Source organism: Lathamus discolor, chromosome 5 (assembly GCF_037157495.1).
Source record: "Lathamus discolor isolate bLatDis1 chromosome 5, bLatDis1.hap1, whole genome shotgun sequence".
Taxonomy (NCBI): domain Eukaryota; kingdom Metazoa; phylum Chordata; class Aves; order Psittaciformes; family Psittacidae; genus Lathamus; species Lathamus discolor.
In genome coordinates, this window is record NC_088888.1 from 79266039 (window position 1) to 79282146 (window position 16108).

At 42.8% G+C, this 16108-nt stretch overlaps 1 protein-coding gene across 5 annotated transcripts in view; it reads left to right on the forward strand.

Moving 5' to 3' along the window:
• Window positions 1-1587: 1587 nt before the first annotated feature.
• Window positions 1588-16108, forward strand: part of COL12A1 (collagen type XII alpha 1 chain) — a 102413-nt gene continuing 87892 nt past the window's right edge. For 2 of the 5 annotated variants that reach the window (XM_065681415.1, XM_065681414.1), the window contains exons 1-7: window positions 1588-1815; window positions 4566-4673; window positions 12903-13019; window positions 13772-13915; window positions 14785-14841; window positions 15544-15807; window positions 15921-16085. In XM_065681415.1, coding sequence (XP_065537487.1) covers window positions 4601-4673; window positions 12903-13019; window positions 13772-13915; window positions 14785-14841; window positions 15544-15807; window positions 15921-16085 — 820 coding nt within the window. In that variant the 5' untranslated portion in view covers window positions 1588-1815; window positions 4566-4600. Of the gene's footprint in view, window positions 1944-4565; window positions 4674-12902; window positions 13020-13771; window positions 13916-14784; window positions 14842-15543; window positions 15808-15920; window positions 16086-16108 lie in introns of all 5 variants that reach the window. The other 3 variants (XM_065681412.1, XM_065681411.1, XM_065681416.1) reach the window with 3 other exon arrangements.

Genomic DNA, 16108 nt, shown 5'->3' on the forward strand with positions numbered 1-16108 from the left:
CATTTTATCAATACCAGACAGCTGAAGCTGTGGCATGTCCCAGAGAGCAGCTGACTCACTTCCAAAGTGTCTGAAAACGCCAGGGCACGGCTTCTGGTGGATACTTTCTTTCCAGCGTTTGGGTTCTCATGCAGATGACTGGCTCGGTACAGAAAAGCAGGGAACCTTATTCAGCTCAGGAGCGACAAGTCCTCCCCTTGACATGTCCTTAATCTCCCAATCCTGTGAAAAAACGCCCTGGTAAACTATTAATCCCCACTTCCACCCAGGCTGAAACTTGCCCTAATTGCTCTGCAACTCACGTCTGTGCTTGAAGCTGCCACGGGATCAACATGACCTTGAAATCTTACCGACCTCTCCAGACAGGGGCTGCGAGTTTGTTCGGTGTTGCCCCCTCCCCAGCCTTCCCGGTTTTGTTTTCCTTGCCGCCCCTTTCCCTCGTAAACTGCTTTCTAACGCCAGTGGCCCGGGGAAACCTCGGCAGGGGACCGGCGGGCGGCAGCTAGTGCCCTCCGTCGCCGCCGGGGGGCGCCCCTGCACCGCGAATGGCCCGGCGGCGGGGCCGTGAAATACCGCAGAGGCTCCCCTTGCATGCCGCTCCAAGATTAGCTCTTCTCCGCATCCCGACTGTGCCGACCCGCTCCGCGGGGACGGTGACGGCCCGTGCTTTAGCCCGAAGGGGTCCCGGAGGAGCCTATTCTGCGAGCGTTACGGGGGATACCGTTCCTCACGGGTGCGGGAGCAGACCGTTAGGGCGCGAAGCCCCTGGAAGCCCTGTCTGGCTCCGGAGGAGAGACCGGGCAGGGGACCGTGTGTCCCGCCGTGTCATCGTCGGGCACGGCACGCTGCAGAGGCCAGACCGCGCCGGGAGCCCCGGGAGCAAGAGAGGGGAAACCGTCGTGGAGCCTCTAGCCCAACAGGCTGCCCGCTTTTGGAGGGTGCAGTTTCTTTTGGAAGCATACGGTTTCAGGCAGGGGCCACGCAGGGTTCAAGGGAGAAGGCTGTGAGTGCCCTACACCCCGTCTCCTCTGGCCCGTGGAGCCGCAACCACCCCGCTGCAGGCGGCACCCGGCACCGACGGCGCTCGAAGCGACCCACCTATAAGCTGAGGGGGTGGTTTAACTTATGTAGGAGGCATAGGATGAAGGCCGGACACACCTGAACGGCGTCAAAATGACTACGTTCTTTTTGCCCCTAAGGCTGCCGGCCGCGGCACCGCCGCTACCAGCGCTTAGCTGCACGGCTGTCACGGGGAACAGCCCCGGGGAGGGAGTCAGCGACGGGGGGAACACGGGGACTGCGTGGAAGCCCCCTCTCGGGGACACCTTCCGTGCCGCCGTCCCTCGAAGCCGTACCCAGAGACTCAGTTTTTCCACTGCCCTCCCGTGTTCCCCGCCTCTGGGAAGCCGAGGCGGGGGAGAAGAAGGGAGGGGGCGGCGGGGTCGGGCCCCTGCCTCCGGGCGCGCTGCCGCGGCGGCCGCCCGCCTCATGCCGCAGGAATGCGCGGAGGTATGCGCCAGTTTCCAGAAGTGGATCCCCTTCCTTGCTGGAGCACAGCAGCGCATATATCACCCGGTGGCAGCAGTCCACCTTCCCTGCAGTTTCGTAACAGCTTACGAGGGTAAATTGAGAGTTGGGAACAGCCCTCTATTAAGTAGCAGATTGAGAAGAGGTTCTTCCCACTTGGAGAAGGCAAGTCTTCCCAGACAGACCCCTCGCATCGGGAGCTACAGTAATCCAGGCGCCTCCTCTGTGCTCAGCTATTGCCGCTGCTTCTCCGCCGCCGCCGCTGCTACTTGCTGCTCCCTCCACAAGGTGCCTCCGGAGCTTCATCCTTTCTTCTCCCTTTATTCAGGTCCGACGGTTGCTGCTGCTGCAGCTGCAGGCACCGCCGGAGGAGCTACCTTGCCACCGGCTCCGGCTCCCTGCAGCCGCCCCAGAAGGTCTGTGCCCGCGCAGGAGCGGGGACCCCCTGCCCTCCCCTCGGCCGACCCCCTCTGCCTGCACCTACCCACCACGCACACAGCTCCTTCTTGTAAGCTTTATGGTTGAGACTGGCAGTGTCGGGCTGAAGGCTGGCACAGGAAGGTGGAAAGAGCGTCTGTGTGTCTCTGCGTGTGCGGGCTGGGCATGCCAGCGCCGGCTTGCGGGCGTGAGGCCGGCGAGGTGGAGGAGAGGCGGAGAGCGGAGCGCTCCGAGGGGCTGCTGGCTATCGGGGCCCCGGCAGGGCACGGGGGAGCCCGGCGGTGGCGGTGTCTCGGCCGCGGTGGCTCCCTCCGGTGGGAAGCTCCAGGCGGAGCCTGGTGTCAGCGCCCGGCGCGCCTGCAGGCACGCTACTGCTGCGGCTTTGGCAGGAGCTCTCGCTTCCGTCCCTTGTGTGTACAGCTGCCGGTGATGCTTTCTCCTCTTTCCAAGGTGGTTTTTTCGATGCCTTTGATAGGTAGTGCTTTTTGGTGGTTGTATTTTTTTTTTGTTTTTCCCTTGTCGTTTTCGTTTATGTTACTTTTTCTTCTTGAAAGAGGTAAGCGTTGTGCACTGTGTGGTTTGGAAACGCTTTGGCTAAGCTTTTGTAGGGTGAATTAGTATGAGGTTGTGAGGTTGGTCTGGCGTTGGTGAAAGACCGTGTTGGCTTTTTTTTTTTTTTTTGTGTGTGGTTTTTTTTTTTTGTTACTATTATTTTTTGTTTAGAAGTAGTTTCTAAAGATCGTTGAGAAAACCTTTAGTCCTGACATAGTCTGCTTGTGTCCCTGATGAGCCAGAGCGAGGACCTTCCCTCCGCTGCATCCAGGCTTCTGCGCTCCTAAGTTTGCGAGATGAAAACAGAGTGTTTCTAGGTGGGCAAATGAACGCCTTGGCTGAGATGTTTTATATTTTGACAGAAAAATACGTATCGGAAATGGCAGACCTGCAGCAGTAGTCAACTTTTAGATGCCTTTATGAGCTGATTAATTTCTGTTGCTCTTCAAAAGGATCAAAAGATGGCACTCCAAGCCCATATGCCATTTCCACGACAAAAGTCAGTTTACCTTGAGTTTAGGCAATCCTTAAACTCACTGCAGAGCACAGTAGATGTGCTCAGGGATGCCTATTTCCCACACAGAACAGTGATATAATTTGGAGCTTTTGGGATAATTTAATGCTAACCATGGTATTTCTTGTGTTGGTGTCAGGGAGTTGCTAACATCAATATTACTCTTCTGTTTAGCTACTGGAAGTATCATTGGACTGAAACCACTGCTTAGTTTTTCTGCAGCCTCTTGGTATTTTTATCTGCAGCACAGGCATTTGGCTCAGGCAAGTACATAAAGCTGCCTGGCAGAAACCTGTTAAGTTCAGTGTCAGCAACTGAGAAATTCTCGGATCTCCATAGCATCTCCTCACTAAATGTACCTTGCTGGTTAGTTCTCTAGATGGCAGAAGGATATTATTTCCCCCTTCAGCTGTTTCTGCGGACTAATGATTTATGTATGTTTCTCTTGTTTCACTCTTGGCACTTTCCTGATAAAATCTGTTGCCTAATTGCTTTTGGAATTCTCTTTCCTCCAGCCTAATTATGATATGTGATGCATTTATGGACTTTATTCAAATAAATTACCCCTCCCCTACTTTGCACAATAGAAAACCCCAAACTTCATGAGCACTTATATGCATATGCGATGAGGACTGGTCGTATTAACCTTTACTTAGACAAGGAAAAAATCTGAAAGTTTTACTGGTGTAATATGGGAGTAATTTGAGGTTACCTAGAACATATAGCTATGAAGGTAGAGATGCTTGCAATTGGGAATCACTAATTTGGCCTAATCCCACCTATTTTGCTAGACAACCTGTAGTGATTGGAAGACTCTTTCACCTGCCTGCTTTTTATAGTGTATTTTGAATCTATTTTCTCTCAGGACATGTAAATGAATTATCAGATGTTGAAACATCGTGGCTAGACAGATGTGTCAGGTTTCAGCTGTGTTACACACACTTCTGTATATTCTATTTCAGACCAAGAAATGAATAGCATATTAGTGAGCAGAACCCCTCAAAAAAAGTTTTATTACAGTTTCCAAACTGCCTTGAGACCACTAAAACACAGCTAAGTAAGTGCTTCAACAGTTATGAAAAAGGAGCTGAATAAAATTTCCAGCTGAAAGAGACATTTAGTTGATCCAAGGCAGGAATGACCTCTGAATTAGCTATCATTGCACTCAGCGATGAAGTCATGGAGCTCCCTCCTGGCTCCTGCCTGTGCAGAGGCATGGATCTTCATTGTGCTTCCCTGATCAAATTAACCCCAACTAGGTTAAAGCCGTGTGTGCTCACTGAGATTGGAAACGGTTCAGCAACAAAAGGCACATTATTGCAAGACGAGACTCTCCAGTTAGTCATGCAGATCTGTCATCATCTTGGACAGCTTTCAAGTCTAGAGGTTTCAACCTGGTCCTGTGGGTGGGGCTGGGGATAAGGGAACAAAGCGAAATCCATGGTTTGTCTTTTTTATGTCTCATGAATACACCCACACAATCCTCTAATCCACGCGTATCATTTCCTTCTCCTTTCTCCCCCCATCACTGCAGATTCATTCATGTTGTTGTGATCTGAAAGGGCAGAAATGAAGACAGCGCTCTGCTCGGCAGTCGCTGCTCTGTGTGCAGCCACCCTCCTCTCCTCCATCGAGGCTGAAGGTAACCTCCCTCCCCCCCCAGCCCCCTTGCCCCCAGTGCCCTGCTGACCAGCAAGCCTCCCACCCAGCCTTTGAGCTACGGGCTCTCTCTCTGTTTTTGCGTGTAACTACCTCGCGTTCTCTCCTTCTCTCCTTCAGAGAAATGCCTCTTCTTCCTTGCCCAGCTCCTTCTGTGCTCTGTTTCTCCCGGCTAGTCAGCCGAATGGTAGCTCCCTCTCTGTCTCTCTGGTGTGCTGTCCACACCACCTCACAGACAGGACATGGGCCGCCTCGGTGCCGTGCCCGAGGAGCCCACTGCCAGTGGACAGCCTGGCACGGCTGGGGCCTGCGGTGCTGCCCCTATGACGGATAGAGAATGGCCAGGCTCTGTGCTGTAGTCTCATTTAGTTATGTTGAGAGAGGAAACGGAAAACCCACCACCCACCAACCCACAGCTCTGAAATAAAATACTCCAACAGAGTTTGGCTCTCTGCGCCTGTGTGTTTTGTCCTGGCTGGAACCCCTGCCCTGCCCTGCTGGCCTGCCGGCTCACCAGCCTCCCCAGCTCAGTGGGGCGACCCCCCGCTGAGCCCTGGGGTGGCTGCTCCCTCCCTTGGGGTGGTTTGGCTTCCATGTTGGTTTTGATTAGGGGGACTGCCACCACCATGGCGTATGGCCTGGGCACCACTGCAGGGTGGCTGTGCCTGGGCCAGGCCTTGCTGTAGCAGTCAGGGCCTCAAGGCTTTGGCATGTATGTGGCGCCGTCACCCCCAACGAGGCCTTTCTTCTTCTCCTCCTCCTCCTCCTCCTCTTTTCAGAGCCCTGGCCAAGTCTCTGGAGGTTGAGGTCTTTGTCAGCCCATGGCAGTGTCCTGCCTCCGGCTGCAGAGACCCATCATGGGTCTGGGGAGACCCATCATGGACACTACACTCGCTACAGTGTGGCTCAAAATGGCTTGGCCCTGGTGCGTTTGACTCCCCAGTCACCATTTGAGTGGGCTGCCTTGCTTTGGTCATAGTAACAGTGCTTCTGCCACCAGTGGCTGCCAGGAGAAATAGAGATGCTGAACATCCTGTGCTGAAATGACTTGCTTGACCTCCGGGATGTGACCATCATAGGGTGAACCAAATCACTGGCTATGAACTCCTAGGATTTACTGGAAAAAACCCAGAAGCCAGCCAACTGATAAGCTTTTTCCCCTTCCTTCTCTTTTTGTATTGAACCCGAACAAATTCTCTGATCATGGCCTGTGTTAAGCTTCTGTGTCTGGACTTGGTCACTTTGGCTGATGGCTTCTAAAAGCATGGTGTGTCAGAGATATCTGTGGGGCATTTGCTCCCCCAACAGTGGTACTTGCTTGGGGCATGCAGATGTAAAGTACACTGGCTTTCTGGAAAAAAGATGACATTTCTGCCAGCAGTGAAACATCTGGTCACCCTAGGAGAGAATCAGCTTGCTGCCTCCCTCTTGAGCTGCGTTATTGTTGGCTGAGGAACCAGAAAAGGTCATTTGAAGTAATTTCAGAGTTGCATTTGAGGACTGCCATGCCAGAGAAAGCAAAGAAAGCAATGGACAGTTTTGATGGAGGAAGGGAGTGGATGTATTTGCGTGTATTTCCCCATGTTAGGAGGGAGCTCACTCTGAACTAGAGTAATGTTGCTGTTGTTCTGCACCAGGGATTACGTGTGTGGAGCAGGTTATTTCAAAATGTAAGTGAAGGTGTTTTGTTTAGCTGTAGTGTTGACTGAACCAGTCATAGCTTGAGTACTGTTAATGAAGCTACAATAATGTATTTGGAGAAGCACACTGTTATTTAATAATGGCAAAAATAGATGCATTGCAGACAAGATGGCCAAGCTTTAGCTCTCAGGTTGAAGGATGTGCCATCAGTAAACAAAACTGATCTTGTGAGTTGTAGAGAGCTCCTGGATAGGGCCTGCATTACTCTGCATTCAGAACTGTGTATTAAGTAAAATATCTAGTTCACAGTGATCAGTTTTTTATGAGAAACTTCTTCCAGCTTCAGAGTCTTGAAGTAAGAGCAGAAAAATGTCTTGATGAGGAAGTGCAGTGAGAAATAGTGGTGCTGAAAATGGAAATTCAAAGCTAGGAGTACCTTGGGACTTACTCTGGTGGAAATTGCTTTTGTAAAGCTTTTTTTGCAGTGTGTTTTTTGTTTGCATTATACTGGTCATCCTCCTGCACAGTTTTAATTTTGTACTTCAATTTTACATCAACTTGTAAATTGCATGTTGTATCTTACTTAGTTTAGTTCTGGTCTCATTACAGCTTAAATGCTGTCTGCTGAACTGACACTCTTCTGTGGACATTTGTCCTTTAGTCTGTTTTTCCAACTTTCAGATTACATTATAGCAAATCTCTATCCCACCAGTCAGTTTTCTCTCCCTCTTCCCTCCTCTCCATCTTGCTGTCCCCTCCACTTCTCTCTCTCGTTTTGTTTTGTCCCTTTAACTTTCTCTATGGTGTTCACAAGAGATGCAGTTTGAATTTTCTTTCCCTAAGGTGTGGGCAGACATTTGGTAGGATGAAAAAGTTAGAGGAGATAGGCAGAGGGCCTTTTGATGTGGTAGATTGTTGATATAGGGTGGGAAGAAGGAGTGAAAGCAGAGGGAAGGAAAATGTTAGTTCTGTTTTTCTGTCTTCCTTCAGCTTTCATTTTTCAGTCTATCCTGAGAGTAGATCTGGTGTTTATCTGATACTGCTGTTCATAGATTCCTAAATCTTCCAGGGTGAAACTGTTTCTTCATCAGCATCACAGCTGCTCTGTGAGTACTTCATGAGAGCTGTGCTCTGTTGCTGTTGGCAAGGCAATGAGCTACAGTAATGGTGTCAGAGCTTTTTATACAGACACAGCAACACAGGCGTTTCTAGCTGGACAATCACTGTAACAGTAGAGGGTGTAAAAACAGCACGCAGCCTAAATGCATTCATGGCATTTCACTGGGGAAGCTGTTTGTTTACCCTGCCCACAGGGAAGCAAATCTGTTTTCATCCTCAGCATTTTTGCTCTTTTACAGTGAAATTCTTCTTGTTTTATTTTGCAATCCTTCTGACATCTCTCAGCTTAAACTTCTTGTGTATGATGCTATATTTTATGCTGTGTTTAAAGTGTTTTTTGCCTTTTTAGTCCTACACCGTAATACTCCAGTGCATTACCTGTGTGTCCTCATGTCAAGTTTTCTTTCTGTTGCATTACTTTTTCCATCTGTGTTCACAAAAGCCAGGGGAAAATCTATATCCTTTCACTAGATAAGATTTATTTTCATTATTTTAGTCATAGTTAAGCCAGGTAGATTAGTATGTGAATAGCCTGTTTGTTATAATCTTAAGGTAATGCTGTGATGATGTCGTGGCTTGTGTAGTACCTTACATTTCCCATTTGGGATTTTAAAAGGCACAGGAAAGGAATGAGGAAATCTTTGGTTCTGTGTGACCTCACTGAGCCTGTGAAGGTGCTGACTTTTCAATGTAACAAACCTTCTTATTGTTAAATGGGAAAAAGTTTCTCATGTAACAAAGCTTGTGTTGAGTTCATTGACTGAATGGTTTAGAGATGATCCAGGATCGCTGAAACTTTTGAAGTTAACTACCTATTTGCTTTGGGACTGGTTGGTGGGACCATTATTTTGTTACCTTTTGATGTCTGATTTCTGTCTTTTGAGAAAGTAGTTGTTGATTTCCATGTTCCCAAGAAGAGAATCACATGGATTGATGTGTGAAATATATGTATATATGTAAGGGTGACTATAAGTCCTTGTTTTTCCTACTGCTAATTAGAAGCAAAGTTTACATGTGTGTATGTTTAGACACACACATGCGCACACGTGCACATACATATATATGCACAAACGTGCATAAAAGTTGGTATATGTTTATGCATGCAGTTTGTGTGTTGGTATGCAGTTATGTTTAGTTATGTAAATATAGTTAGAAATACATATATTTAAATGATTTTTTCAAAATACACTTATGAGCTATATGAAGAAATTTCATATACATGTATAAAATTAAAAAATGAAAACATACGGGTGACAATGCTGCTGTGTTGTGATTGCAATGAATATCCATCCCTAGCAGTGTTCAAGGCCAGGTTGGACGAAGCCTTGGGTGAAATGGTTTAGTGTGAGGTGTCCCTGCCCATGGCAGGGGGGCTGGAACTAGATGATCTTAAGGTCCTTTCCAACCCTAACTATTCTATGATTCTATGATTCTGTCTAACAAGGCTGAGAGTCTGTTCTTGGCTAAGTACCTAGGCAATAGCTCATTCTTTTTCCCATTCAGATTGGCAGCATTGGCTTTAAAGGAGCTTGCTGGGGGTTTGATCTAATTACTTATGTCAAATCCATGCTATTTATTAAGAAAATAATATATGAGGACTTTTGGCCTCTTCCAGCCTCAGCAGAGCTTATCTTAGTGAGAGCAGGGCTGAAATTATTGTGTAGCTTCCATGGCCTGTATGTTATGTTAACATGGGCTAACATATTATTTCACATGCTAATTATAGGGAGTCTTTTCCAGTGATTGAATTACAAACTTTTTTTTCACATTGGGATTGTTGATGGTAGCTACTTACAAGTTACACCACTTTGAAGTCTGTTTATAGACTTATATATTTAAATTGATTGATCTTCTGATTATATTTTACTTTCTCTTATGCAGATATTAATTAGGATCCTCTGGCAGTCACATTGTGCTATCTGTAAAAATCTGTAGATTAGGTTTGTATTGCATACAAGCTAGTATAAGACATACATAGCATGAGGAAGATGCCTTGCTCTATATTTTCTGTTTGAGAAAAGATACTGTTACTATACATGTATATAATACCAGGAGCGGCAATGAATTAAGTATATTATGTTTGATATTTTTTTGTTGGTTTCGTTTACTGTTGTGGTGTATAAGACAGGATATCCAATTGAGGAAGTTATCCTAGTTCTAAGAGTGTTGGAAATTGACACTGTGTAAACACTACTCTCATTACAGCAAGACACATTTTTAATACGCTGAAAACCTGTAGGGGAGCCCTACATTTCTCTGCATTAGCAGTGGAATCACTGTATGAAGTCAATACTATAATACCATTACATGTTACAATCATGGTCCTCTACCTTGACAAGTCAGTGAGAGGTTTGGCATGGATTTTGATGGACACAGGATCAGGCTGATCAGCAGTGTCAATACACTGTAAGCACAGGTGCAACTTCACTTATGCAAATAGCCTGACATCAAGACTACTTGCTTGAGTAAAGCTGTGCTTACACATAAGCCTTTTTAGGGTGCAGTTTTAAGATTTGCCCCTGTAATGAGACAAACTCCCACCACAACCAGGGGCATTTTCTTCCTAGAAGTCTGGTCTGATTCTGTATTACAGATTTTTTATTTTTCCACTGGTGAATTCCATTCTGAAAGAAGAATTTTAACACAGTGAAGTAACAGCTGCTCTGTTTGATTACTGCAATAAGTTTTTTATCATCTAAACGTTTTGCTGTACTTAAGATTGACTTACTGCTTTCAATCATATGACCCCGGTTTGGTCTTCACCCTGCAACTGGTTTCATATGGATGAAATCTGACCCATGTGATGTTCTGGAGGTTGTTTGAGTATCAAAACCTCACAGGCCATCTGGAAGACATTTTGACAACATTGGATCCAAACTGTTTTTTTTAACTCAGGCAAAGTTCCTTTCTGGATTTCAAAGGGGAGAAGTGTTCAGTGATTGAATTTCATAAGTCAGCCACAGATTGAGAATGAATGCATTTAAACTGCAGCAAAGAAGACCGGGATTAGGTGTTGGGAATAACTTTATGATGAGAAAGACAGTGAGGCATTGGAATAATTTCTGTGGAGTAATTTCTTTAAGAATGATCTGAGCTAACATGTCAGTGGTGACATGAGGTGGCTGATCATATCTCAGCTGTGGGATGTATGAGGGGACTTTCTGAGGTCCCCTGGAATGCCATTGTTCTAAAAGGCTGTGAACACCTGGATGAATGGATACATCGCTTCTGTATCAATGTACTACTCCTGTTACCTTCCAAGATCCACATCTGAATTTTCATAAAATGGATTAAATTCCTGTCAAATGTTAAAGACTTTTCCTCACAGTCAATTTTTTCAGTTTATCTGGAATCCGGTCATTTGGATATCAACAAGTTGGGCTGCTGCTGTCCTTCAGTAGTTAAAGCCTAAAGTCTCTGCTGCAACATGCCAATTTACTTGCAAGGTTGGTGGCGCTACTTTTTCCATGTACTGAATTTTTTTTAAAAGCATGCTCAGGTCAGTTGTCTCTGCCTTTGCATTAAATTTGTCCTGAGCCATTGCTACTGAAACAATATTTTATAATGATATTCTTATCACCTAAGTGTATTTTACTATTAACATGTGTTGCATGATTTTCATACTAAGTAACTATCCTAGCATTGTGATACTCATAAACAGAATGATGAATAAACTATGCATGCAGGTTAATGGTCTAATCTCACTGCCTGTGTATGGACAATAGGAAAAATAACATTTACTTCAGTACTAGCTTATCTATTGTATCAGTATTACAAAGCCATATTATCCTATGGTTGGAAATGACAGGAAATTAAAAGAAAAAAGATGCCTACACAATTGGTTGCCAGGTTTTTTGAGCTCAGTATTACTTATTGCAATTGGACAGTGTCTTTTCCTAAGTGTACATTCTAGCATTTATTTCTTTATCTGCTCTTTATATTCAAAACTGAAACAAAATCTGACACGATGGAGGTCTTCCATGAAACAGAGATCTGTCTATTAAAAACGCCTGCAAAATGGTCTCACAAGTAGTTAAGGAAAGTATGGCTGAATCTAATCTTACTTTGTAGACCTATTTAAACAATAATATGTAGTACACCTGCCATGCACTGACAGTGAGTCAGTAAAATACTGCATGAATAAGCATGCCGAATTTACAAAGAGAATATCATTATAAAATATTTATGAAACGTCTTTGTGTAATGAAACTTGTACATGGAGGCTTTTGTCCATCGTGGGAAGCTAAAAAAAAATAATAATCAACATTTCATTTACATATGCATGGTGCTGCAAAATAGTGTATGAAAACTATTTCTTTCTGTTACTGTTCAGTTACTTCTGTCATCAGCTCCTTCAAGTTTTATTTGCAGTCATTTGTTCAGATCATTGGTGCCCTCTTTGCTGTTTTCTATAAATTCTGTAAAATAAATGTCCATAAATATACTTTGATGTTGTCTTTTCATAATTAACCATTGTGTTGTTTGGAACCATACTGGCATTTTATGTTAAAATGCCACTACTAGTATGGGTACACCTGCTGCAAAGGGAACATGAAAACAACAGTTTACACCTTAGAAATTGTATATCAATCTGGTGTAAACAGGTAGAATCTTATTTTTGTGAACTTTTACATCAGCTCAAGTATTTCAGCAAATTGCAACCAAAACAAGTCCCATTTATTATCCCCTTAGTTCCTGAATCTTTTGCAGCCATATGCAAAGTATAGTGGCTTCTAGGAACATAGGGGTGGAGCTCTCCATATTTGGAATAAAATGACACATCAGTATATCGTTATTACTGATATACATTTTAGATGTATATTAGATCTAGACCCTAACAGAAATTGGTTTACTGAATATTAAATGCGTAATATTTTCCTGTATTCTTAAAAATACTTTTTTCTCTGCCAAGTTCCTAGATTCAGTGAAATTGATAAGAAATACAACTACGCAGAGAGTATATTGAAAAGCTGATCAATTCTTTGATGTCTCATTAAGAAGACTACTGTGTTCTCAATGTCCTAAATGATCTCATGATATTGTAAGCAGGTTATGATTTGGCATGCTTGTACGGATTGCACCCAGCATGTAAAAAAATTTCCTTTAATTGTTATGTGAAATGTTTGCATATGTGGTGATTATCTGTGAACTCATTGTACATGTATCCAAATGTGTTTTCTATTGTGCTTGATTTTGCTGGCCATTCTTGAATGTCTTGGCAACTCAAGAAACATATGTTCTGTGCTGTCCTCTGTAATGCGTATACTCTTTGATGTTTTGTCATATCTTGTCAGCTTTTAATTTTATTCTTTTTCCAACAACATATCTTTATATTTGTTGGAAACAAATTTATGCAAAGACAATTTTAGTAAGCTTTGCTAAAATTATTTTATTTATTCATTTTCCAAAGCTTGTTCAAACTGTTAAACATCCTGGTATAAATCTTTTGCAGTTAATCCACCATCAGACTTGAATTTTACAATTATAGATGAACATAATGTTCAAATGTCATGGAAAAGGCCACCAGATGCAATAGTGGGTTACAGGATAACTGTGGTTCCAACAAATGGTAAGTTCTGTAAAATTTTATTATGTCATTACATTTTTTGAAAACTTGGGCTTATTTTCACTTATATCTAACTTAGTGGCTATTAATGTCTTTGTGAAGTTTCTGATCAAGACTGGGTAACAGCAAAGGGCGTACAGGAAGAAGCAGTGATTGTTCCAAGTTAGAGTTTTTTCTTATCATAGTGTTTACCCTTTGAGACTGGAGGTAGTAAGTTTTGGATGCCTTTCCTTTGTGAGGAGCAAAAGGAAGGTAGAGTTATCATTCTGCTACTCTTCTGTGCTTTTACTTTAGCTAGGGAATTGTATTCTACTTCATTCAAATACTTCTCCTCGGGGAAGTATTGCATGTGTCAGGTAACAATGCAGTGAGGTCATATAACTTCCTGATAATTCTGTGTAAGACATCCATTATTCTATTTCTCTTTGAGAAATAATCAATGTAAATGTGATATTGAATCAGAACTGGACCATGACTTGTTAGATAATAGTACACTTTTTATGTGCTTTTTAAGTTTCAAATTTCCTGTAATTTATTAAACACTTCAGTAATTTTGATCACTACTGAGAACAGGTTAGTTTGAAGTTTCATGTTTCAAAATTCATAATTCAGGACAAAAGAAAGTGTGTAATTCTGAAATTGTCATTGGATTTTAGAGAGATTATTCTCCGTTGCATTTTTTTTCCTACTGATCAACTGTCACTGATATTACTAGATTTAAAGGCTGTATTAACTGTTTTATATATTTATTGCAGATGGACCTACTAAAGAATTTACTCTTTCACCTAGCACTACCCAAACTGTCTTATCAGATCTTATACCTGATATAGAGTATGTTGTATCAATAGCTTCATATGATGAAAGAGAGGAGAGTCTACCTGTTTTTGGCCAACTGACAAGTAAGTATGTGTAATACCAAGCAATATAAAGGAGTGGTCATGGACAAAATATGGCTTTGTTCCAGTTCCTCAACAAAATTGCCACATACCTAAACTCTGATCAGATGTAGCTGTCTGCACAGCCTTTTTCAATTAAGAATAATTCCCAGTAGAAGCAGAGGTAATTTGCAAGTGATAAGAGGAGACTAATATGGGTACACCATGTCTGACCACCTGACAGAATTCTTTGCAGGAGGCCACTGGCTCTTTTGAGCTAAACCTACTTCCAATAAACTGCATATGCTGAAATCAAGGGAAAGGCTCTTATTGACCTCAGTAGCAAACATATCCAACTGGCTTACTGTGTGTGAGGAAAAAAAAAAAAGGCTAACTACTTTGATCAAACAATAAAATGTGACTCAGTAGATTTATACGGTGGTAAAATATGGAACTCAATTTTTTATAATTTATATTTAATAAATAAAGCATAAAATAAATCCAATTAAATAAAAAATGTTAAGCACATCAGATATCCTCTGTGACACATTTTGTCACATACACCAGGCTTCCCAAACAACCATGGGAGAACTACTTATGATGAGTTCCTCTATGTGTTAGAGAGAGGTAATACTGGTATTTCATCCAGGGATGTTGCAGTTAGTTTTCAGAGGATTCTTAATTATTTTTGAATTTTCTGTATTTTTTGTTGACCTGAATGCTATGTTGTCAAACCTGTAAGCACAGGTGATGTATACATGACTTGCGTTTATATTTTCATGTTCTGAGGCTTGTCAGATTTGTGTCTGTATTTCCCTACACACTTTTTTTTGATGTTTACAAGTTTAACCTGATTTCCTCCATTAATTCTCTTTATGTTGTGCTTTGTGCAGTTCAAACAGGTGGTCCAGGGCTACCAGAGGAAAAGAAGGTTGAGGCTCAATTACAAAGTAAGGTGTTTTATCTTTCAACTTATCTAACACTTTAGAGATAAGGTCTAGTTGTAGGGCACTATAAAGTTAAACTGTGTTCCTCTGTTACCTAGCAATGAAATTAACATGTAAATTGTCCAGAGCTAAGAAAACTTGGGAAGGGACTGGGGTGGAAGGGGTTTATAGCTGCCTAAGGTGCAAAGTTGATACTGAAACTAGGAGTTTTACGCAACTAACCTGAGGAAGTCTATGAATGTCTTCCTATTAACAAAAGACATTGTGCTGTGGATAAAAGACATTGCAGAGGAGCCTGTGCAGCTTTTATTGGGAGAAAAAGATATAAAACAGAAGTGGTACAAAAGGAAATGTTCCTGTAACATCAAAGTGTTGCAAAAATTTTTGTATGTGAGTTTTCATCTGGCATGGAATAACAGATCTTGTAAAATAGCCTGAGAAGTGTCTAAAAACTGAATATCTAGGTGACATTTCCCTTTTGGTGATAGCTGGTAGAAGGCTTGTATGGGTGTTCACTTATGTTACTAATGCTTCCCCAAGTAAAATATTCCAGATAAGAATGTCAGTCTATTAATCTGTTCGGTTTGTCTTTTACCTACTAAGTTTCTGTCAGGCATTTCTCACTGATTTGTAAGAATGCAATTGCTAATTTGCTAAGAGATTATTTATTTATTTATTTATTTATTTTATTTTTTTGTGTTCCAGAATGCTCCATAAGTGCAATGACAGATTTAGTTTTCCTGGTAGATGGTTCATGGAGTGTAGGGAGAAATAACTTCAGATATATTCTGGACTTCATGGTTGCCCTTGTATCAGCTTTTGATATTGGGGAAGAAAAGACAAGAGTTGGAGTTGTTCAGTACAGTTCAGATACAAGAACAGAGTTCAATTTAAATCAGTATTTCAGAAGAAGTGATCTTATTGATGCAATTAAAAGGATACCTTACAAAGGTGGCAACACAATGACAGGTACAGATTTCCCACATACGTATTTGTTCAGCATTTCATTTTATAATCCAAATTTGCTTTAAATCCTGGTTCATTCAAGCCTAGTAAAACACAGCCTATGGTGGTGTTTTTAGGTGAGGCTATCGATTACCTGGTTCAAAACACCTTCACTGAGTCTGCTGGAGCAAGAAAAGGCTTTCCCAAAGTAGCAATTGTCATTACGGATGGAAAAGCTCAAGATGAAGTTGAAATTCCTGCAAGAGAGCTTCGCAACATAGGAGTTGAAATTTTTTCTTTGGGTACGTTGAGTTTTCCTATTGAG